Source organism: Henckelia pumila, chromosome 2, assembly GCF_033568475.1.
Source record: "Henckelia pumila isolate YLH828 chromosome 2, ASM3356847v2, whole genome shotgun sequence".
Lineage (NCBI taxonomy): Eukaryota > Viridiplantae > Streptophyta > Magnoliopsida > Lamiales > Gesneriaceae > Henckelia > Henckelia pumila.
In genome coordinates this window covers 122,068,418-122,091,317 of record NC_133121.1, presented here as the reverse complement: position 1 = coordinate 122,091,317, position 22,900 = coordinate 122,068,418, and the positions used below count along the sequence as shown (strand labels likewise).

The 22,900-nt window shown below is 35.1% G+C and overlaps 3 protein-coding genes across 8 annotated transcripts; 2 read left to right on the top strand and 1 right to left on the bottom strand.

Moving 5' to 3' along the window:
• The first annotated feature begins 1,798 nt into the window (after positions 1–1,798).
• LOC140881707 (pentatricopeptide repeat-containing protein At4g18520, chloroplastic-like) lies at positions 1,799–6,011 on the top strand. Of its 3 annotated transcripts, none has more exons than XM_073287227.1 (2): positions 1,799–1,898; positions 3,577–6,011. In XM_073287227.1, exon 2 carries the CDS (start codon positions 3,643–3,645, stop codon positions 5,515–5,517), a length of 1,875 nt encoding a protein of 624 aa, XP_073143328.1. In that variant the 5' UTR covers positions 1,799–1,898; positions 3,577–3,642; the 3' UTR covers positions 5,518–6,011. The 3 variants fall into 3 exon arrangements, with proteins under 3 accessions (XP_073143328.1, XP_073143329.1, XP_073143330.1); XM_073287228.1 differs by lacking the exon at positions 1,799–1,898 and adding an exon at positions 1,916–2,041; XM_073287229.1 differs by lacking the exon at positions 1,799–1,898 and adding an exon at positions 2,072–2,621.
• A 939-nt stretch (positions 6,012–6,950) lies between these two features.
• On the top strand, positions 6,951–19,316 carry LOC140881789 (uncharacterized). Of its 4 annotated transcripts, none has more exons than XM_073287373.1 (12): positions 6,951–7,300; positions 7,663–7,874; positions 9,180–9,341; positions 9,634–9,834; positions 10,414–10,536; positions 11,301–11,338; positions 11,410–11,509; positions 11,830–16,224; positions 16,866–17,000; positions 17,133–17,231; positions 17,305–17,447; positions 18,797–19,316. In XM_073287373.1, exons 3-12 carry the CDS (start codon positions 9,264–9,266, stop codon positions 19,059–19,061), a joined length of 5,577 nt encoding a protein of 1,858 aa, XP_073143474.1. In that variant the 5' UTR covers positions 6,951–7,300; positions 7,663–7,874; positions 9,180–9,263; the 3' UTR covers positions 19,062–19,316. The 4 variants fall into 4 exon arrangements, with proteins under 4 accessions (XP_073143474.1, XP_073143473.1, XP_073143472.1 ...); XM_073287372.1 differs by having other exon boundaries at positions 6,951–7,471; XM_073287371.1 differs by having other exon boundaries at positions 6,951–7,874.
• Positions 19,317–19,886: 570 nt separating this feature from the next.
• LOC140881790 (membrane-anchored ubiquitin-fold protein 3-like) lies at positions 19,887–22,676 on the bottom strand. The gene is made up of 3 exons (XM_073287375.1): positions 22,011–22,676; positions 20,833–21,003; positions 19,887–20,209 (listed from the first exon to the last, which is right to left on the bottom strand). The coding sequence occupies exons 1-3, from the start codon at positions 22,138–22,140 to the stop codon at positions 20,154–20,156; spliced, it is 357 nt and encodes a 118-aa protein (XP_073143476.1). The 5' UTR covers positions 22,141–22,676; the 3' UTR covers positions 19,887–20,153.
• Positions 22,677–22,900: the final 224 nt, after the last annotated feature.

Here is a 22,900-nt window from a genome sequence, read left to right as displayed (position 1 = left end):
CTTAACACAAAAATTCATACAGACATTTATTTTTTATCAACTAATTTTCAATCATTCGATACATATATAACAAATGTTCATGCCAAAATTAAATTCCCTTCCAACCTACATATTTAACCACGTAAAGAAAGCTCTAAAATTAAATATCATCATAAGTCCAATTCAAAATTGCAAAAACTATATTATTAAAAGCAGCACGAAAATGAAATGCATCACCAAGTAAGGGAAGAATGTAAAAAATAACCAAAAAAATAGTAATATGTTTGTTGTTAAATTAAAATTTGATAGTTTCTATTTGGATATATTTTTTGTTTGGGTTAGCCAAAAATCCTGCCGGGCAATCGCCCACCTTTACCCATACATTTCATCTGCCCCTGCTTTGAAAGCAAAGGTGAGAATTTGCCTTTGAAATGCGAGGAAACGATATTTATAAAATTCTAGATGGACTAGCTTGAAGTAAATGAGTTTTTATTGGACTTGAGGCAGATTTAATCTTGACTTTAATTTTTGTAGACTTTAGCGATCAATCTTAATTAATTTTTTGTGGATTATTAAATATTCCAAATTATTAATTTATTATAACACATCAATTTGTTTGTATGTGTGTAACTTGTGATTTAGTTCATAGGACCAACTAATAAATTTTGATATAACGTAGGTTTTTTTTTTTTTTTTTTTAAATTAAAATTTGTAAATTTTTTTATCCCGCTTGATGGAGCTAATAATTAATAATTGGGAGCACAATTGGATGATGCATATATAGGTCATCGTCGAACACTTTCAATAATGCATATCACCTTAATTTGAGCTTTACAACAAGTTGATAAGCCACTATATGTCATCAGGAGAAATTAAATAAAAAAGATTCACTTTAATTTGTTTCCCCTTTTATTTTTTATTATTTTTTTAAATTCTTGATTTGCTTCTCTCCTTTTCCTTTTTCTACTCTATAATTATTTTTTGTTTCTAGTGAAAAAGGAATGATCTCACTTCAGCAAGCCATAATATATATAAAAAACTTATTTTTAAAATATATTTTAAGTTCCATTTTCGTGGAATATAATGTTAGTTAGTAGTTACTATGACTTTAGGTTCAATACTACTACGTTGGGTTTTCCCCACTTAATTGAAATTAAAAGGGACGATAAATCTTGGCTATATTTTTTAAAATCCGTAATCTATGGTATACTATCTAATAATGTATCAACCTTTTAAAGTAACTATAATTTCCTCATTTGATAGATGAATAAAAAGTTATTTCTTTCATATATAAATAAATTTATTATTTACCACTACTTATAATTATAAAGTTTTCGTTTCAGTTTGATCCCAAAAAAAAAAAAAGTGGAAGGGTTCTTTTTACAAATTAATTAGAAATAAATTTTTTGTCTTTGTAAGATCATCTCATATATTTGTTTCTTTCCTTTATAGTCGATTATGTAACAAAAGGTCTATACGATTAATCGTAACGTTAATTGTCAAAAAGAAATGTTTGTTCAAAGAAAGAAACACCAAAAGAAAATGTGAAACCAACATTTTTGCTTATAACATTTTTTGTCCTTTTCCTCACTGAAATTACGTGACGAACCCTCCCAATTCCCAAATTTCGTTTTCATTTCGCCAATGCCCAATTTCCGCAAAATGACTTATTTATCTCTAATCAATTGAAGTAAATAAATATCGGAAGATATTTACGATTGGAGGCCCAATACAAAGAATTGGGCTAACTTGGCCCAAATTTATAAATTATTACAAAAATCCATTGCTTAATCTCACTCACTCGATAGAGCCTGCATAACCAGGCTTCATCTTTATCTCTCACTCTCAGTGTGCTTGGTTGAGATATTTGATGAAGATAAAATCGGGAAGGATACGGAGCTGGATTGATGAAAATTCATGTGGGTTCAAATTGAATTTCAGACAATTTTTTCCCTTGATTTCTTGTTGTTTTTTTTTTTTTTTTTGTGAATGTGATTGGTCGGTTTGCATTTCCTCCTCCTTCTGAGTTCCGACGATATCGGTGTGCTCACTGCTGCTTATGGTAGGTTGAATCGAAAATAGAAGATTATTAGTGTAGTTGAACCAACTGGAATTATATCCTAGTAACCCATGCTATTCTTATATTTTTTCTAATTGAAAATCAGATTCTTTGAAGGAACGCTCCGGAAATTTGGTCTGTATTTTTTGTGAATAATTTTATGGTGATTTCGTTGAAAGCCAAGAATGTGTCATAATTATTTTTGTTATCATTCTCTTGCTATGCTCAACAAAAAAAGATAATTTGGATAAATTGTCATTTTCATTTCTATGGAAGTATAGTACAGTCGTTGGCACAGTTGTCACAGAGGTGAAGAAAATCGAGCTTCGAACCGAGTCAAAGATATCATTTTTATCTTTGATGTCCATTTCATAATATAAATTTGAGCCAAATCGAGCTTTTATTTTCGAGCTGGTAAATCTAACAGTGGCTCGATACAAATCGAAATTTATAATCGAGCTGAAGAAAATAAAAGTTCGAACTTCGAATATGTATATTCGTATTCGAGCTCCAACTCAATAAATTTTCTTAAAATTTGACTCGATTTGATTCGTTTACAGTCTTGCATCAGAGCTGTGATTAGGTATCCGGATTAATCCTAAACTCCTTTTCCTCCCAGTTCAAGTTCTTGAAAAATGGTGCTTTTACTCTTTTTTTTTTCTTTTTTTTTAAAAATATTTCCTAAAATGAGGTGTGAGCTCGTTTGAAAGTGTGCAGTGTCTCTGAGATTTTCAGTGAATAGTAGGTTCTCTCTTTGTTTTGTCAAACTATTGTTTGTGGGAGAAAGAACACTCTGGCAGATTGACATTACTGCTGCATATTGCAGTGATTTTACCTCTTGTTTATCCTTTTGCTTTTGAAGTTTTGTCTGCATTTGCATTTTTGTTTCACTGAAAGTAGAACTTGAGGTGCGGCCTTTGCATTTCGAGGAAATAGATATTTCTGTTTCTAACTTCATATATGCTTGAATCTAGATATATTATTCTGTAAGTTGAATCTTTTCTGCTTGCATTTTCGACATCTGGGCTTCAATTTCATTATTCGTAGCAAGTAAATTCTTTCATGTAATTGATTATATTATGCGGATAACAAATAATGTGCTGTTGGAAACTTTTATGGGACCATTTATGTCAGTCAAGGTTCTTACATGGTATATTTTTGCTAAACTTGGAAATGTTCGATTACATTTAAGTTGTTCCTATGGAGTTTACCTTTAATCTAAACTGTAATATGTCTGCATTACGGTGTTTACTGGTTAATATGTCCTGCTTTGAATATATTGTATCTACTGGATTCTACATAAAATGAACTTATAGGATGACGGTGGAGTACGCAGAGAATGTTTGAAACCCTTGCCAACTCATTTAGCTGACCAAACATCTCTTTTTTAAACTTAATTATCAGGTGTGAATTTTGTGGGTTTTAACTTGTTTGATTTTGAGCTTTATGATGGTGAAGAATTATTTTTTTTTTTCAAATTATGGTGGATTTAATATTACAAAAGTTGGATTTTGATTACTATTTTACATTGTTGCCAGAGAAGAGAAGGTTACCGTATTTGTAGGCCAGCACTTTGTGGGAAATAGTCAGAGAAATTCTTTTCGATGTTCTCTCCATTATATAGCTCCCTGCCCTTAGCTGTATATCAAACTCAAACAACTTGTCCTCTTGATACTCAATTATTCATTCCACCAATACGCAGAAAGAAATTCCATAGAACAGAAGTCCAGTATACAGCCCAGTACACTTACATATTGGAGTTCCCCAATGTCTCCAAGAGCCCATCTTTCTCTACCCGTTCACATGCTCTCTGTGCGTCTCCAGAAAATGTGGATGATAACTACAATCTGCTCATATACAAGACTAAAACAATTATTCAATCAATTGACTCCAGCACATTTGGCCATTGGCTTCAGTCTTGTGCTAATACTGACGAGGTTAGGAAAATGCATGCCTTGGTTGTTAAGAGTATGAGAGACCCTGTAGTTTATGTTAATAATAACTTGATCAGCGTGTATGTGAAATTTGGGGATTTGGTGTCAGCTCGTGGGGTGTTTGATTATATGTTGGAGAGAAACGTAGTCTCTTGGACGGCAATGCTTAACGGATACCAGAGATATGGGATAAATGATGAAGCTTTGAGGTTGTACTATGAGTTTGTTACCAGTGGGTTCATGGGAAACTCAAAGACATTTGTGTGCATGTTAAATTTGTGTAGCAAGACATTTGATTATGAACTTGGAAGGCAACTTCATGCATGTATAATAAAGAGTCAGTTGGGTAGTTTAATTTTAAACAGTGCCATCTTGCATTTTTACGCTCAATGTGGTGATTTGGATGGTGCTTTTCATGTATTTGATGGAATGGAAAGATGGGATGTAATTTGTTGGACTACAATAATTACAGCTTATTCTCAACACAGACGAGGGCAGGAGGCTTTTACCATGTTTTCGAGAATGATATCCGATGGACTTGACCCAAACGAGTTTACTGTTTCTAGCTTGTTGAATGCCTGTGGTGAGGAACAAGCACTGAAATTTGGTAGGCAACTACATGGAACCATTGTGAAGAATTCATTTGATATGGATGTTTATGTTGGGACTTCACTGGTGGATATGTACGCAAAATGTGGAGAAATCGTGGACTCCAGAACACTCTTTGATGGAATGAAATGGAAAAATGCTGTCACTTGGACATCTATCATAGCAGGATATGCTCGTAATGGGCATGGCGAGGATGCCATTAGACTGTTCCGTATGATGGGAAGATTAAAGGTATTTCCAAACAACTTAACCATGGTTAGCATTCTCCGAGCTTGTGGTTTACTCCGTGCTTTGCCATTAGGAAAAGAAGTGCATGCGCAGATTTTCAAGTCCTTTTCACCAAGCAATATTTTCATAGGTAGTGCACTTGTGTGGCTTTATTGCAAATGTGGGGATTATGCGTCAGCATCTAAAGTTCTTGAATACCTGCCTGATAAAGATGTAGTTTCATGGACTGCAATGATTTCTGGATGTTCTCTCCTTGGTCATGAGTACGAGGCCCTTGAGTACTTGAAGGAAATGCTGGGTGATGGCGTGGAACCTAATCCATATACTTATTCATCGGCGCTCAAGGCATGTGCTAAACTAGAAAATATCAACCAAGGGAGACTAATCCATTCCTCCATAAACAAGAGCCCTGAATTATCAAACGTGTTTGTGGGCAGCGCTTTAGTTCATATGTACTCTAAATGTGGGTATCTTTCGGATGCAGTTCAGGTCTTCGATAGTATGCCTGAGAAGAACTTGGTTTCCTGGAAATCGATGATTGTAGCATATGCAAGGAATGGGCTTTGTGAAGAGGCTTTGAGGCTCGTGTATCAAATGAAAGCTGAGGGCATTGAAGTGGATGATTACATCCTCTCAACCGTTCTTTCTTCCTGCGGAGAATTTGAGTGGGACAAATATTTTTCATTGCAGCATTGTTTGCAGTCATAAAGATCCTCTTGAAACAGTTTTCGGGAGAACAGTTCTGATTGACCCTTTGTACATGCATGGTTCCAAATGTAAGCCTGAGACTTAGAGCTCGAGATGTTGAAAGATTTCGCAACCTCGTAGCTGGAACTTTCTTAACGGAGACATTTTCTCACAGGTAGGTAGTTATGTACCATCCTACAGTCCCATCATCTTGAATGAAGTAAGAAATAGAGGTGATGAAAACAAAGGCCAGCTCTGCTTTCTTGTGAAGCTACTACTACTTGTATATATTATCTATGGATATATACGTAGATTCATAATTTTTTGCAGTATGATCTGCTTAAATTATGTGCAGTTTTGGTGTTATCGCTATGTTAGATAGAAGTACTCCAATTTTCAAATGTAGTATTCATTTATCAAATTAGGAATTGTGTGTATCATAGAAAAAGAGCTTATCCAGAAAATCTCACCCATATCAGTGTAGCTTTTTTCCCCCTTGAAAATGAACATTTGAATAATTTATTGATATAAATGTTGTCACAAACATTTTCGAAAATTATAACTTGTGATATGATATTGATACCTCAACCAAAATTTATTTATTCGGCCCGCCCTATTTAAAGTTTCAACTCGTAACACAAGGAAAGGTGAAATGACCATATTATCTTATATAAGTAAAACAATAATATTCAAATTTGTTAAGTAATTTCCGGGATTGAACATCTTTTTGATGCGTGATTAATTACTTGTCCCCATTACCTGAATTCATACTATTAAAAGTCACTAGTTCCCAATCATCATCAACCCGTTGAAAGCACCGAAACCATTGATTTAAATGGAAAACCAGTCCCATTTACCATTATTTTGTATGTATAATTATTAAGTAACCACAAAGTTCTGATATTAAGACTGTACTTACTAGTAAAATATCACATTTACGTTCAATGTTTTTTTTTTTAAAATCAGATATTAGTTAATAAAAAGTTCATTTAATCGATCTAATCATGCATGTGGATCTTTAGGTTTGAAAAAAAATGTTTGATGTTTTTTTATTATTTTTTTCAAATTTCCCACAATTATTCAATATTCACAAAAAGGTAGGTGAAAAACAAATACGCTGCATAGATGGGAAGAGTCGATGCTACCCCACCCGAGTAGTGCTCGGGTGGGGTAGCAACGGCCTAAATCTTGTTGTAGGTCAAATCATTTGACCTGCAAACAAGATCCGGATTATTGATCTGACATCAGGGATCAGCATCGACTCTTCCGCATAGATGATAGATCTGCCCATTAAGTCAACACGAAAGGGGCCATCCACAGCACCAAAAAATATCCTCCTCAAGTCCCCAAAAACCCAAATAAAAAGTTGCAAAAAAAATAAAAATAAATAAAGCAACTGCATGGGATATTTTCGGTAATTTTCTCTTCGCTTTCTATGTAACAAACCCAAAAAAGCTGTAATCCTGTAACGCCTCCCCCGCAAAAAAAAAAAAAAAATGGAAAAGAAAAGAAAAGAAGAGAAAAGAAGCTGTAATCCACCAGCTAATTAGAATGAAAACATGGAATTAATGACTGAAACTGCGTTGTTTGGCGGGGTTTCAACTTTAATAACCTCGTCCATTAAGAAAATTAATTTTGCCCATTTTTCGTATGGTTTGACAGTGATCTGACTGCATTTTTACTCCATCTCCCCTCGCTGACATTGTTGGCACCCTTCTCATTCCTACAAAGATTCCCTCTTTTCTTTTTTAATTTTTATTTGACTTGCATTTCAAGCTCCCCCCAACCTCAGATCCGTAATTAGGTACCCAGACAATTCCTAACCTCCTTTTCTTTTCTTTTCTTTTTTTAAAAAACTTATTCAAGTTCTTGAAATTGGGTTTTACTGTTTCTTTTCTTAAAAAAATTGTTTTAGTTCCAAAAATGAGGTGTGAGCTAGTTTAAAAGTGTGCAAGCTGAGATTTTTCAGTGAACAGTACGTTCTCTCTGTTTTTTAAATTATTGTCTGTGGGAGGAATAACACTCTGGCACATTGACATTATTGCTGCAGTGATTTTACCACTTGTTTATCCTTCTGCTCTGTTTTTGGACTTCTGGCAGCCTTTGCATTTCTGTTTCACTGAATTTGGTTGAGCATTTCTTTGATTCTAGTCATCCCATTTTCAGATTATCGGGCACGTTTTCAAGACTAGTCTTTTCTGGTTTTCAAGTGCACTTTTGCTGTGCCCAAGATTACCTGGGTTATTTTGTCACTTCAAAATTTTGAACTTTGTGGGGGCGTTGTTGAATGAAGCCAATGAACTAGAAGCCAAAGTTTAGGCTCCCTGTGCCAGATGAATGAATAACTTGAGGCGCGGCCATTGCATTTCGAGGAAAAGGTATTTGTGTTTCTGGATTCATAGATGCTTGAATTATAGATATATTATTTTGCAAGTTGAATCTTTTTCGCTAGCATTTTCAAGATCTGGGCTTTGATTTCATTATTCGTAACAAGTTAATTATTACGTGTAATCTAGTGTGATGATATTACCTCATTGAAGTGAATCAGCTAGTGGGATCTTGATCTTAGAGAAAATAGTTCGTACACTGTGCTTTGGGGGTTCATCGCAGTTCATGTGCTTAAAACAGGATTGGTTTATGGTGCTCCAATTTTGATTCAGTCGGAATTAAAGATCTTCTCTTCTGTTCTTATAGCTCTCCATTTTTGTAACTCAGATTAGTCACGCTGCCATTTCTGTAAGACTTTAGCATCCTTTCTAAGCTACTAACAAGATGCAAGTCCGTTCATATCAGGCATTGTGAACTATTTTCGAAGTCATAATTGAATCGAAGGTTGGGATCATCAGGATACATTAGAATTGAGAGTTTAACTGTAAAAATTCATCAAGGTGCTAAAGTTTCAGCTTTAAATATCACTGCTTTTGTGGAACTGATTATAATCTTATGAAACAACATTGTAAAGAGAGAACCAAAATTTAATGCTTAGAAGCAGTACATTTTTCATTGTTTCTTAATTTTAACAATTGGAGACATTCACTTAATTTTAGTCATTGAATAAAATTCTATACTCTAATGGTGTGACCATGTATCATATATTGGAATACAGTCTAAAGTCATATGCAAATTCCTCATTTGGAATGACTGAAGTAAAATAAATCTAATTCCACATCACTTTCAATTAAGTACCTATAATTCCATCACTTTATAATTATTTAGCAATGTCTGATTTCTAATTCCGTGGCACAGTGAAATGAAAAAAAATGATTTTCTTTGATTATTTATGAAAGTGTCACTGGAACATCTTCAGTTGTACAGTGATATCTAAGATTGATTTTTGCTTGAAAACTGTGAAGTGGTTAGCATTTGACTTGACTTATTATTTATGATGTTAATGCAAAGTTAATTCATTATCTTATATTAGTGTAGGTTTTAGTGTCAATGCATGGTTAATTAGATGTGAATACACAAATTCATGTCTTATCAAACCATTATTTTATAATCATAAGTTTATCAAATTTTCATTATCAATATTTATGTTAAATAAGGTTATTTTAAAAAGGATTGTTCTGTCTTTTCATGTTTGCAACGGACACCAATTAATATCAACGTTGATAGCATAGACTTTGGTACATATTTATCATCTTTAATTATAGTTCATGATAGTTTTCTATTACACATTGCAGGTTTTGAGGAGGTTTTCTGGGTATGATCTTAATCTAAGTTCAAGACTTGCTGTTACAGCTGATGCTTGAATTAGGTTTGATATAATGTCAAAGACAACTAAGTGGAAACTTGAGAAGACTAAAGTGAAAGTGGTCTTTCGGCTACAATTTCATGCCACACATGTATGATTTCTCAAAAATTTCACTCCCACATATGACGACCTCTTGTCTAAGACTTGTTCTTTCTGAGTGTCTGGTTTTGTTTACAATACCAACACTCCTTTTAATTTCTATTTATAGACTTTTTTCAATAGGTTCTACTGTTTGTAGATTTTTGTTTTTATTTTTTGAGAAGTATTGTATTTTAGACCTGCTCTAAAAATACTGACTAGCTATGAAATGGATGAAATTTTATTTGGTTCCTAAACAATGATTTTGCAATGACTGACCCGACAATTTACATTTGATTTCTCAGGTTCCACAGAATGGGTGGGATAAGTTGTTTATATCATTCATCCCTGCTGATTCTGGAAAACCAACCGCAAAGACAACCAAAGCTAATGTAAGAAATGGAACATGTAAATGGGCTGACCCTATTTATGAAACTACTAGGCTTCTTCAAGATTCTAAAAGCAAACAATATGATGAGAAGCTCTACAAACTTGTCGTGGCCATGGTATTGTTTCTGTCTCAATAGTGATGCTAATTAAGTTTTTTTGTCACTGATCTTTTGAAACTTCCTGATTAAAATTTAACCATTTAATATGGTAAAGAATATTGATAAAATAATCCTCTCCACGTCATTCATATGGTTTGTACATTACCAATTCCCATTAACTGAATCATCTTCTTTGGTGAAATACTTGATAAATATAGTGTCAGAAAAAATAGACGTGTTTCTTTCTAATTCCAAATTACGGGACTTTTAGTTCAGTCTAAGGCACAGGTACCATATGGATTTTGTCATAAAACTTTTGTTCCGGTATTTTCTCTGTGTTTAAAAGATATTGTAATCTGTCATTTCAATTGAATGGAATGCCCGTCAAGCCGTAGTCTTACCCTGTTCTGGACAAGATGTTTTGAGCTTTACCAAGCTAGTCTAATCTTAGTCCAAAATCAATCAAAGGCAATTTAAGAAAAGCCTAATCAAGAAGCTTACAGGTCACCAGTTCTATCATTCAGGTGAAGAGAGTGATGAGGTTTCAAGCTTAAAGTAAAACAATATCTGTATTTTTCTCAAATTTATTGATTTCAGGGCGCCTCACGGGCCAGCATCCTTGGTGAAGCTATGATTGATCTTTCTGATCATGTTGATGCTCTGAAGCCTTCTTCTGTGGCACTCTCTCTTCATGGATGCAATTTTGGAACTATATTACATGTGAGTGACATAAAGCTTGTGAATCACATTTTTACCACAGCTTTAACTTTGTTACATGATGAGCACATTAATTTTTTCTACAACTTTGTACTTGTTTAAACATTCATTTCAAGGGGTTAACTACTGACTGGGACTCTTGTGCTGATTTAACTTTAGCTTGTTGATAATAGACAGCATCCAACTACCACTCTTCTGCATACTGTGCATCATCCACTTCCACCTGGAAAGAAAAATGTGCACTCTCTAACCATTAAACAGCTCTCCTTGCTAGCCGACAAATCTCTTGTTTTCCTAAGAGCAGAAACAAACTAAATTGAAACATAAGTTTTGAATTTTGAATTTGCCAATCCACCCAAAAATTAAGGAATAGGTTGATAGAGACATATACTTACGTATAAAGCCTCCACTCTCCTTGATCATTATTATTTTTCTTCATCCTCTTCATTTTCTGGAAATTTCACACAAAATGTCACCCTGGTTGAGGTATTTTTACATTTGATCTAGGCCAATGAATTGCGTCTTTGCCCTTTGGGAATGTTGAAGCTGGATTATGAGATGCTGATGCTTAACAATATCACCTGAATTTTACTCTTGCCCTCGTGTCCCTTACCTATGTTTCTGCTCTTCCAATTTTCTGGCTGCATTTGGCGACATTTCTGATGTGGCCGGCCTTTTGGTCGTTTATGCTAATTTGCCTATGATTTTCAAGTTATATCTTTACATTTCCTTGTTTAACATCTTGATTTCCTGCGTCTGCATTCCAGGTTACTGTCCAGCTCTTGACCTCAAAAACCGGATTTAGGTATGAACCAAGACTCAGAAAGACTAATCTTTTTTGGTTCAGTGGGTTGAAATTAAATTTACTGCTCGCAGAGAATTCGAGCAGCAGAGAGATCAAAGAGAAAGGGGATTGCAATCAGGGGACGATAGCCATGGTCATAATAGTACTGGAAAAATACGACATACTGAAGAGGTCACCTGTAATCAAACTTACATCGTCAGATTATTTTCTATTTCCCCTATGGCCCTGCTTTGCTGTTTGTTCATTTCCTCTCTTGGTCAATCTACACAAGATGCAATAAATATGCTCTTTGATATAACCTGTCTGATTATGTGTAAACCAAGACTAATTATGAAAATCAGGTCAATTTATTACTTCTGGATGATGTTTGCAATTTCATTCTCTCACCGCATAGGTACATTGCTTTGTCTAGTTTGTTATGTGTTTGGCTGGATGGGTTTAAATTTTATTTCAATCACCTTATTTCTGAGAGTTCCTTCTCTATTTTTTAGGTCAGTGCAAGGGTTAGATCAGATGCTAATGAACTCTCTTCCCTTGAGGAAGACATGAACCTGAATGAAGAGCATACAGACTCTGCTGCTGGATTTGAGGGTTCATCCAATACATCAGAAAGTTTATTTACTGAGAAGCATGATACTTCCAGCATACAAGATGTCGATAGCCTCAAAATAATGTCTGGTGATCTACAAACCTTTTCTCACTGTCAAAGTCCTCATTCAGAGAAAGGAGATTCATCTGAACTTCAGAAAATGGCACAAGGGAGTAGTGATTCTGCTTTCATGTGGGGTTCAGTTTATTCCTTTGATAATGAGTTGGCAATTGCTCGTGAGGAAACTAATCAACTTAGAGAAAGTCTGGAATTAGCTGAATCATCCTTTTTAGGCCTTAAGTTAGAAGTTAGTTCTTTGCAAAGTCTAGCTGGTGAATTAGGCACTGAAACTCAAAATTTTTCCCACCTCCTTACTTCGGAGATTTTTTTGGGTGAAGAACTGGCAAAAGAAGTTTCCGCCATGAAATTAGAGTGCCTGAATCTCAAGGATGATATTAACAGGCTTAAAGATTTAAAATCTATCCCTCACACTGCTATTTCGGAAATAAGTGACAATCGGAGTTATCACTTACTTCAGGATGTGCAGCTTCAATTTGTAAAGGTAATCTCTGCAGCAGAAGGCAAGATAAGAGAACTTCAAAGCAAGACTTACATTGTTGGCGATGCTTGTGACAGTAGATTGATTTACTCAGAGTTGGAGGCATTGCTCAATATTCTGCAGAGTGTCAAACGAGGAAATGGTGATGCAACAAACTTGCTACATGTGGTGCCATCAGAGAGCACAGATGTGAAGGAGATCCGAGAAATATGCCCTGATAAGCATACAGAGTATATATCCGAAAATGGATTTGGTTTGGATTTGTGTCATCCCGAAAGTATTCTTCAGCATTTCAGTGTTCCCCCCCCTGTCTCTGACCCTTCAGGTGTTATTGATTCATTGAAAGGCCAAATATTTGATCTTGTTAGGGAATTGGATGAGACAAAAGTTGAAAAGGAAGGTCTTATCAGAAAAATGGATCAAATGGAATGTTACTATGAAACACTTATACAGGAACTGGAAGAAAATCAGAAGCAAATGGTGGGAGAGTTGCAGCTCCTCAGAAATGAACATTCAACTTGCCTGCATGCTTTGTCTGCCAGTAGAGTTGAAATAGAGTCAATGCATCGAGATATGAATCAGAAGATGATACAATTTTGTAATGAGAGGCATGATTTGGAAGTCCTCAACAAGGAACTTGAGAGAAGGGTTGCCTCTTCAGAAGCCGCACTGAGAAGAGCCCGCTTGAATTACTCTATTGCAGTGGATAAGTTGCAAAAGGACCTTGAGCTGCTTTCTTCACAGGTTGTGTCTATGTATGAGACAAATGAAAACCTCATTAAGCAGGCTTTTATAGAGCCTTCAGAGTTAAATTTTCAAGGAGACCAGAAGTTTTTGAAGAATCCTGAAGATTATGATGCAAAAAATGTACCTCAGCATCAGAATCAATGTTTGGGTGTCAGGAGAAAATCTCAGGGTGGAGATATTCTTTTGGAAGACTTGAAGAGATCCTTCTCCTTGCAGGAAGAGCTTTATCAAAAGGTTGAAGCAGAACTTGTTGAGATGTGTAATGTGAACTTGAACTTGGATATATACTCAAAAACATTGAAAGAATCCCTACTAGAAGCAAATGCTGAAATTAGAGTGATGAAGGGGAAAATGGATGAATTTGTAGCTGAGTTGGAACTGTCAAATGCTTCTCAGAATCAGTTGATGATGAGGTTGCATGAAGCCTCGGAAGATATTCACAGACTTAATGAGTACAAATCTAGTAGCATTTCTCAATGTAGTGAATTGGCTCTGCAAAACCAGCTTTTAGAAGATAAATTGGAAAGTTTGTCCGAGGAAAATCATCTATTTTCTGAGAAGCTGAAAAACTTGGAAGTTATTGAAATGGAATACAGAAGTTGCCAGAGCAAAATTGAAAGTTATTTAAGTGAGAATGCAGCACTGTCTCTTTCCTTGAAACAAGAAGTATTTGAAAAGGAGAAACTTCAAAATGAATTGTTGCTTTTTGAGGAAAAGTGGATTATCCTGAAATCTGAATCAGATGAGTTGGCATCTTTGAAGGAAAATCAAGAGGATTATATCAGCTTTGTGCAAGATAAGTTGGTGAATCTGTTGGAGTCCTACAATAAAAGATTTCATGTTTTGACTGATTCAGACTCTCTCAATTTCAAGCTCATAGATACGAAAGATGCCATCTTGCGGTTAGAAGAGATCCAGCATAATGCATGTGGAAGAATTGTTCAACTGATTGAACAAAATAAAAACCTCGAAGATGAGATATTCACGGCCAGATTGGAAATTATGTCAATGAAGCAAAAGTTTAAGGGTGATATGCATGATATAGGAACTAGGCTTGATATGTCCAACGCCTTTGTGGACAAACTTCAAACACAGCTCGAATCTATTGACAAAAAATTGCAGTTAAGTTTTGAAATTGAAGAGAAGTATTCCCAGCAACACAAATCACTTTTAGCTGATCTTGGTCTGTTGGAAGACTCCGTGCACGAAATGACGTGTAAAAATGATCACTTTGCCCAGGAGACCGCCTGCTTGGATGCTTTGGTTGAGGAGCTTGGGAGCAGTAAATCAGCTATATGTGCACTGATGCAAGAAAAACGAGAACTTCTTGTATCCTTGAAGGATGAAGGTGCAAAATTTGTCAAGATTTTATCTGAGGTTACTTGTCTAAAAGAAAGTTTGAGCAACTTGGATGATGAGTTGCAAAGGGAAAAGGTTTATAGAGATGAACTGGAGGGAAAAATTAAAGATCTTACTTCTCAGTTGAATAAGGATCATGCTAAACTCATTGATTTGGAACAGCAAAATGCCGAACTTGTTCATGCTAGGGGCATAGCAGTAGATCTAGAGTTGGAGAAGTCTAGACTTGCTCATCTTTTGGAGCAGCAAATGGTGCTTATGAATGGACTTCACCTGCAAATTTCTGATCAATCTAGTCTTGAATGTCAGCTGCTTTTGCTTTATGATTACTCGATTGCTGCAGATGTTGAGTTGACTTATGTCTCAAGCCAGTACAGATCCCTCTGCGAAAAATATCTCCAGCAGCTTATGCTCTTAGAAAGTTCTCTCAGGGAGAATGGGGAGAAGTATCGTGAATTGGAGGTTACATCGAATCAATACCGCAACAGTGAAGCTCATTTACACGAAGAAAGAGATAACTTGATGAAAATTCTTAAAAGCCTCGAGTCTGAATTTGAAGTTTCTGAAGCTCAAAACAGGCTTTTTTCTGATTCCAACAACGATCTCAAGAATCAACTTGAGGAGTGCAAGAGTAAGTTGGCAACAGTTGAAAACAGCTGCTCCTTGGATAAAATCTTACAAGCTTCTGAGGTAGAGAAGATGAAAAATATGATGCTAGATGCTGAAAAGCAGATCAGTTGCTTGACAGTTTCAAAAGAAGAATTGGAAATTTTAATTTTAGTGCTCAAAGGCAAACTGGATGAACAGTGTAGTGATATAGCGCTGCTGGAGGATTACAAAGCCACTGAGATGGAGTTACGTTCCCAATGCAATGAAATTTCACATAAGCTCTCTGAACAGCTTTTGAAGACCGAGGAATTTAAGAACTTGTCCATCCATTTGAAGGAACTGAAAGATGAGGCTGAAAATGAAATTCGTCTGGCTCGTGAGAAAAAAGAAGCTGAAGGGCATTCAGTTGCTGTGCATGATTCCTTGCGTGTTGCATTCATAAAAGAACAGTACGAAACTCAACTTCAAGAACTGAAGCAAAAGCTTTATATATCCACAAAACATGGAGAAGAGATGCTTCTAAAATTGCAAGATGCTATTGATGAAGTTGAAAATAGGAAGAAGTCTGAAGCTGTGAACTTGAAGAGGAACGAGGAGCTATCACACAAAATCATGGACATCGAAAAAGAATTGCAGCTGGTGCTTGCAGAAAAACGTGAAATGACCAAAGATTATGACCGTGTAAAGGCTGAACTTGAATGTGCATTGCTTAGCCTAGAGTGTTGCAAGGAAGAAAAAGAAAAGCTTGAAGCTTACTTACAAGAATGTGAAGTAGAGAAATCTCAACTCCTTGTTGAAATTAACTCGACAAAAGTACAGTTGGAGAACCATAGAAAAGTTAAAAAACATGAAAATGGTTCTGTGATTGACGTAGAATATTCAGTCAATGAGTTACCGGAGTACTCATCCCCTGTTGTATTAGATCACGATGAGTCTGCTTGCAGTGGTAAAATAATACGTACAATATCAATCCTGGCTGATGATGCAGATTTAGCGGAGGCTGTAGAGTTGCGAACTTTTCAGGTACTGTCTTCTACGCTGTGATTTTTTTTACCACTTTTTCTGCTCATTTGTTACTATCTATTTTTCATTTCAAAATAAGTATTATTGTAGCTTCATTTCATTGCAAAGCTTCAAGATGTTGCCTTAGACATCCTGTAATAAAGTTTGATATAATTCGACAACTATAATCTTTGTGATCAAGATTCTTGCTGCATAATAATAATCTTAGGATCTGGTGCAGTTGTTACTTATGATGGAATACATGTACAATTTAGAAATTAAAACTGCATGACTAAATGACATTGACAGCGATGAGCCTTTCTGTGTCTGCTTGTGTGCCCTTACTTACATAATGAACATGGAATCACCATTATCAATTTCATCAGTTTCCATGCTTCCTTTTACTTGTTGACCTCCCCTATTAGGGGAGCTCCATAAACTCCACTCCAGCTTTCATATGTTCTTGATGCTCACTAGTTTAAGCTAGTTGATGCATAGCTGCCTCTTTCTCTTGCTAATAATATATTTCGTTTTGACATTTGGAAATTGGAATAGATTATGAATTTATGATGCCAGTAGAAGGTATATGCAATTGGATATCGTCTTTTTTTTTATTATTTTTATGTGAATTACTTCTGAGAAATGATTTTTCACACGTTCAGGATGGAGGCAGGCATCAGATTCCTGAGACAGCTCTAGGAGAACCCACACAGAGTAATGGGAAAAATTCGGATGTGAAAAGTGATTGTTTAGGATCTCATATATTGAAATCTAGCTTGGAGCACTTACATGAAGAGGTATTTCTTGTCTTGAAAAGCCTCAGGCTTTCGGGGAGCTAAATGATTGCTTCTAAAAGTCTGCTTCTGAAAGTAGGTTTTCATGTAATATTTGATGAGATTCCATCATAATTGGTGTCTTTTTTCCTGCAGCTGGAAAAGATGAAAAAAGAAAATATAGACTTTCACATAGATCATGAGGTGGATCCAAACTTTCAAGTTCCTCAGAGAGAAATTATTCGGTTAGAAAAGGTAAGCTTCCGAACCATTTGCAACTATATTGTAATCTGTCAGTTTCATTATGTTTCATTATGTTCGTTTGAAGGCAAATGAAGAGCTCAGAAGCATGTTTCCCTCGTTCAATGACATCTCCAGTAGTGGGAATGCATTAGAAAGGGTTCTTGATTTGGAAATTGAGCTCGCTGAATCTTTGAAGGCAAAGAACAAATTGAACGCCCAATTTCCGAGGTATGTTCTTTTACAACTTCTGTAGCCTTGCAGACTAAAATTTTATTGGTGCCATCAGTCACCTTAATTACGTAGTTGCTGCATTAAGAAATGCTTTATGCTTGATAAATATCTTGATTTGGTTACTGTTAGAAATAGAAGAATTTGGAATCAAAATGATATTATTAAGATTATGAGATGTTTTTATTGAACTGTAGTTACAGGATATATCTTTCAGCATATTTATCGAGCAATAGTTTGATTACAAAAGAATGTGATAATTATATTATAAATCTAGAGTGATTAATAAAAGTTTTAGCCAATGTTCTAAAAAGCACCAAGCATTGTAAATCGTCAAGGTTAAGTATTAAGCATTATTAACTTATAAGTACTTAATAAAAAAATTAAATGCAAAAATATGCATTTAATATAATTTTCACTGTCTGAAGAAAAATTATAGATAAAATAATACATAATAAATTAAGATTAAATATATATTTTTATTGGGGGGAAATGAATGAGCTCAAGGTTTTCATTGGAAAATTTCGATTAACATATGTATATATATATATTTTTAAATATATATATATATATTTAAATATTTTACTTTATTAAAAAATATTAAACTCTTATAATATTAAAAATAAAAACTCGCGATTTTTGTGCTTTATACTTAATATGGTTAATCATGATTCATGGCTTTGACCATTTTTTCCCACTTTTGACCAATTTTGCGTTTTACTCGCACTTCTTGCTCACTCTCATTTTTTAAGGCAACCCTCTAGACATTGTCGGGGAGATATAGGACTTCATGGCTGAATAATGTGCATTTTTTTTATGTTTTGATTCTGTTTTCACTATATTCTATACTTCAGTTATGAGAATTTGATTACAACCTTCACAAGATGTAAATTGTCATCCAAGGGCTAACTAAAAGGAGCTGTAATCAAGCCCTTTTATCATTTCCTTAACTCTCTGAATAAGGTGAATTTTTTGGGTGGTTTCCTTCTAGTTCTGTTTTAAGTCGCATGGTCTCCAAGTGAGGATGTTGCAAGTTCAAAACTTGTGATATGCAATTCTTATATATTTCAGTAAGTTGATCGTGGATGCTTATTTGTAGGCCTTTTTGTCTAATAACCAACCAGCATATGCATATACATCATGTATACTAATTTTGGGTGCATAAACTTTGGTTTCTGACTCATGCGAAAGGAGCATTTGACATATTTAACTATAGGTATTATATCTTTCATGAGCTTTGGCTTTTTAAACGTACAAAAATGTAGGCTTGAGGGTCTTTTGATAAACATCAATACTATAATTTTTGTTACGTACTACGTTTGAACACGTATTTCCTGTGCATATCACAGTTCTTTCTTGAAACAACATGGTGATGAGGAATCTGTATTCAAAAGCTTTAGAGATATCAACGAACTGATAAAAGAGATGTTGGAACTCAAGGGAAGGCATGCAATGGTAGAGACTGAACTGAGGGAGATGCACGACCGATACTCTCGACTCAGTCTTCAGTTTGCCGAGGTTGAAGGTGAGAGACAGAAACTCAAAATGACACTAAAAAATGTTCGAGCATCAAGGAAAGTTGTAGCCTTAAATCGGACTTCATCTGTTGACTGATATTTTCAAAATCCCTCTTCGGGCCAGGATTCGGCCATTTTATGGTACCAGTAGTTGACACTTCCAGAATCATTTGGAGGGATAGCTTATCTTGTAAATTATGGTTGCAGTTGGCCATGTTTTGTACCGGCAAAAAACTGTCTAGCAGATAGGTTTTTGTAATTGAATTGAAACTTCTTCCATTTACCCTGTATAGTAGAATATCAATGAATTTGAATGAATTTTCCCATATCCCAGAGGTGAATAATATTATTTTTATTAATCATTGTCTTCTACTTTCAATTTGTTTCCATGCCTGGAATGATACACTTGGTAGATTCTGAATTGGAATTAGTAGACATGAACCTCAGTGTCATACGTTCACATAAATGTAAACAAAATATGTGTTCCCCTAAATATCTATTGCATGCGGAGGGAGGACATTAGTTATTTCACGTAAGCTGGATTAAGTCATTGAAAGTTGTATATATGAATATAGACAATCAGATAAGACTTGTGAATATGTATTCAAGTTTGTCTTCGATTCAATCTTACAGAGGAGGATTTGATTGTATTGAAAGACCAAATAAATTGGGATTTCCCTGTTTGATCATTAAAATCTGTTCTTTATTGAGATTATAAGCATATTAAATTATGATTTTATCTTGTAAAATTTAATTTTTTCATATGTGCATTTCTGTTTCTATTAATAAATCTATTTCTAATTTAAAAAGATCCATTCCTCTGAACATGAATCTAGGTACAACATCACATTCCCAACTGCTTAAAATACAGAGTAAATAAGTCAGCAAATCTCATTAACATGCCTGGAACAGAGAGCCACACTTCTGAAACAAATGCTGTATATAAAAAATCATCAAGAAACAACACAATTCAACCTTGGACAAGACTCGAGTTCTGTCTGCTGTCTTAAAATCAACATAACTGCATGATATTTCATCCAGACTCGATAACGTGGGACGATAACCCAGTGAGCCTATAACTTGTGATTCTTGAATCTATTAAACACGTGCAATGCTTCTGAATGAAATCCAGTAACTTTATGCGATGCAAACGTATGGGGAAGCACAATAGATAAAGAAGACTCGTAGGTTACAAGATGGAGCACGCACATCCGCCATTCTTCTTGGAGTTATCCTGCAGCTTATCTGTAAAAAGAGCACCTTCAACATTAGTCAATAATATGTCTACGGTAAAAGGACAAGGCGTGAAATTTTCAATAAATAGTATGAGTTCTTAGGGTTAAGAGTATCAAATCTGCGGTAAAGAGGCGTGAAATTCATATTTTTCCAATCCAATTCTATCAATGCCTCACATTCCCACACTCAAACTCTCATATGTATCAACTTGCTTCAACTCTTCAGTCTGTTGTATGAGATTGGATGACTCAAGTTGGGCTTTCACCCATATATGGATTCATTCACGCACAAGATAATTTTACGCACATAAATGCCAAAACTTAGTCATATATTCCTGTTACTTAGGCTTCGGAGCCACTCAGCAACTACCAACCAGAGGAATTTTTTCCATCAAAAAGTTATTTTCCCAAGCACACACCGACTTCAGAAATAAGCACCAAAGATAGTGCTTAAACCCAAATCACTAGCAAAGTCACAAGTGGTCGGACATATGTTTTGATGTCGATAGCTCAAAATAAATAAAAATACAAAATACATTATCCTTTTTCTCCAAGGAGACGTTTTTATTCATGCATGCTAGAATAATAGGATTTGAAAATTTTACCAACAAGAATGCGAGTGTTAATTATTACCACTATTTTTGTCCGGAAGGGGAGGGCGGACAACAACATGCATGGTGATGACACCTCCAGGAACTTCACTAATTGGAACTCGTGATTCACCAAGTGTTTTGTTATTTTCCAGTATTTTTCCTGCGTTAATGAGCTTTATGTCGTTTATAGATTTGGGTCCGTTTTCTTTATCTGCATTTCAAATGTAAGCATGATAGATCATCACAGAGAAATAAAGATTACAGAAATACAACACTAGTGTTATAATAAGAGAGAAACTAATTACATGTTGAACTAGTGAAAACTGAAAAAACATTTACTATCGCTTCCCACTACCACCTTTCAACTACTCCTTCCCAGAAATGGAACTGTACTCAAAATAGACGTAAGTTGATGCTTGTGCATAAATGGACATCAAATGGCATTTGTAGCGAGAGGGGAAACAGAGAAAGCAAGGCAAAGTGTAAGGAACATTCCACATTTAAAAAAATCTCTAAAGAAGTAAATTCTAAGCCGAGGAGCATTGATACCCAAGGGCGAATATGCCCCACCAGAAAGGATGAGTTGAGTGATACTCCAAGGAGTCTTCATTTAATTTGAAGGGAGATTTCAGGTTTCAAAATCCTTTTCATATGAAGTGCTGTTTTGCAACTGTCATTAATTACCAATTTACCATACCCTCTATCCTGAGGGGTTCTCTTTCGTTCACATTCAGTGGCACTGATACTCAAAAGGGGAAAATTGGAAAATTATTGTATGATGTCCCTAAGAGGTTGCTTAAACTAAAAGGAATCAGCAAAAGATTTGATGATCGATGATTGATCAGCTTATGTATTGATCTAAGATGCACGACAACAAGGCGGTGGAAAGTTGTCTGACCAAAAAAGATCCAGAATTGTACCTTAAAAACAAAGGAATGCACAAGTATTTTCAGGATATATATGTAATAGAGTTGTGCAATAGAGCTATCATAAAACAAAAAATATTGAAAATTCCAGTCCGTTTTGTCTCCTGGGACATGTCAAAATTCCAGTATCAAAAACTAAATTCCTTAGCTCCAGCTAATGAACAAATCTACTAATGTCCACATAAAACATAGAAATAAAGACCAACTAAAATCACAAACAATCTAGAACTATAACAAATTGCACAACAATCAACAGAGCCAAAATATATATAAACATAAATAAAAAGACAACCTTTGGGCCACTGCGCAATAATCTTCTCCTTCAAGGATGTCACAGTTGCACAAGAATTATATTTGTTCGGTCCAATGTCAGTACCATCAGCTAGTCTGAATTTGAGATCAACCAATTCATCCACAGCCATCTATCAAATCTTGTAACCAAATATAACCTCAAAAATTCTTGTACCCACAAACCAAATCAACCGCAGCGCCTCACACAACGTAGTTCAAGAAATTTAGACCGCGCGTGAAAAACCCGGATCGGAAATTGTAGAATATCCTATGAATCTTGCTCGGACAATGAAAAAAATACAAATTTTCAACTCTCTAATCAATTTTTATTCTTTCAGCTGCAAAAATAATCAAGTCCCCAGATCAAAACTGACTAGATTTGTGCAGAAAAACAAAGATATTGCTAGATTAGATTTTTCGAAAGATTTCTTGATGCTAGAAACTGCGTGGCGACATCAAAACAACAAAAAATCGAAAGAATTTTGATTTACTGCCAATTTGTCCCCCTCTTTTTGGCCCCTGTGAGAAAGAAATGGTAAACGCAGACTTAAAAGAAAATCGAGCACTCGTCAGATGAAAGGAGAAAGTTCTTGTTGTGTGAATGACATTTTTTTATTGGATGATGTGCGAATGATGAAATTGTTAAAAACCAAAAAGATCCAATAATGGAAGACGACCAAGTAAGATTCTTCTTTTATTTACCTGAATCTGGCTGAAAGCATTAATGATACATGGCACACTATTAACTATTTACAAATTCACTGAACAATTGAAGCTGGTAAATTTTGACTGGAAAATTTCCAATAATCCCAAATTTAGATGAAATTCGTGTATCGTTTCATGTCATTGATGGAATTCGGGTTCCATGGGTTGGGTGGTGTGGAAGCACAT

Excerpts from the sequence above, each read along its gene's own strand:
- LOC140881707 (XM_073287227.1), top strand. The coding sequence starts at position 3,643 with ATGTTCTCTCCATTATATAGCTCCCTGCCCTTAGCTGTATATCAAACT.
- LOC140881789 (XM_073287373.1), top strand. The coding sequence starts at position 9,264 with ATGTCAAAGACAACTAAGTGGAAACTTGAGAAGACTAAAGTGAAAGTG. Across the intron at positions 17,001-17,132 it reads TGGAGCACTTACATGAAGAG|CTGGAAAAGATGAAAAAAGA; the intron begins GTATTTCTTGTC and ends TTTTTCCTGCAG. Across the intron at positions 17,448-18,796 it reads TTGAACGCCCAATTTCCGAG|TTCTTTCTTGAAACAACATG; the intron begins GTATGTTCTTTT and ends TGCATATCACAG.
- LOC140881790 (XM_073287375.1), bottom strand. The coding sequence starts at position 22,140 with ATGGCTGTGGATGAATTGGTTGATCTCAAATTCAGACTAGCTGATGGT. Across the intron at positions 21,004-22,010 it reads TATTGCGCAGTGGCCCAAAG|ATAAAGAAAACGGACCCAAA; the intron begins GTTGTCTTTTTA and ends TTTGAAATGCAG. Across the intron at positions 20,210-20,832 it reads CCTTCCGGACAAAAATAGTG|ATAAGCTGCAGGATAACTCC; the intron begins GTAATAATTAAC and ends CTCTTTTTACAG.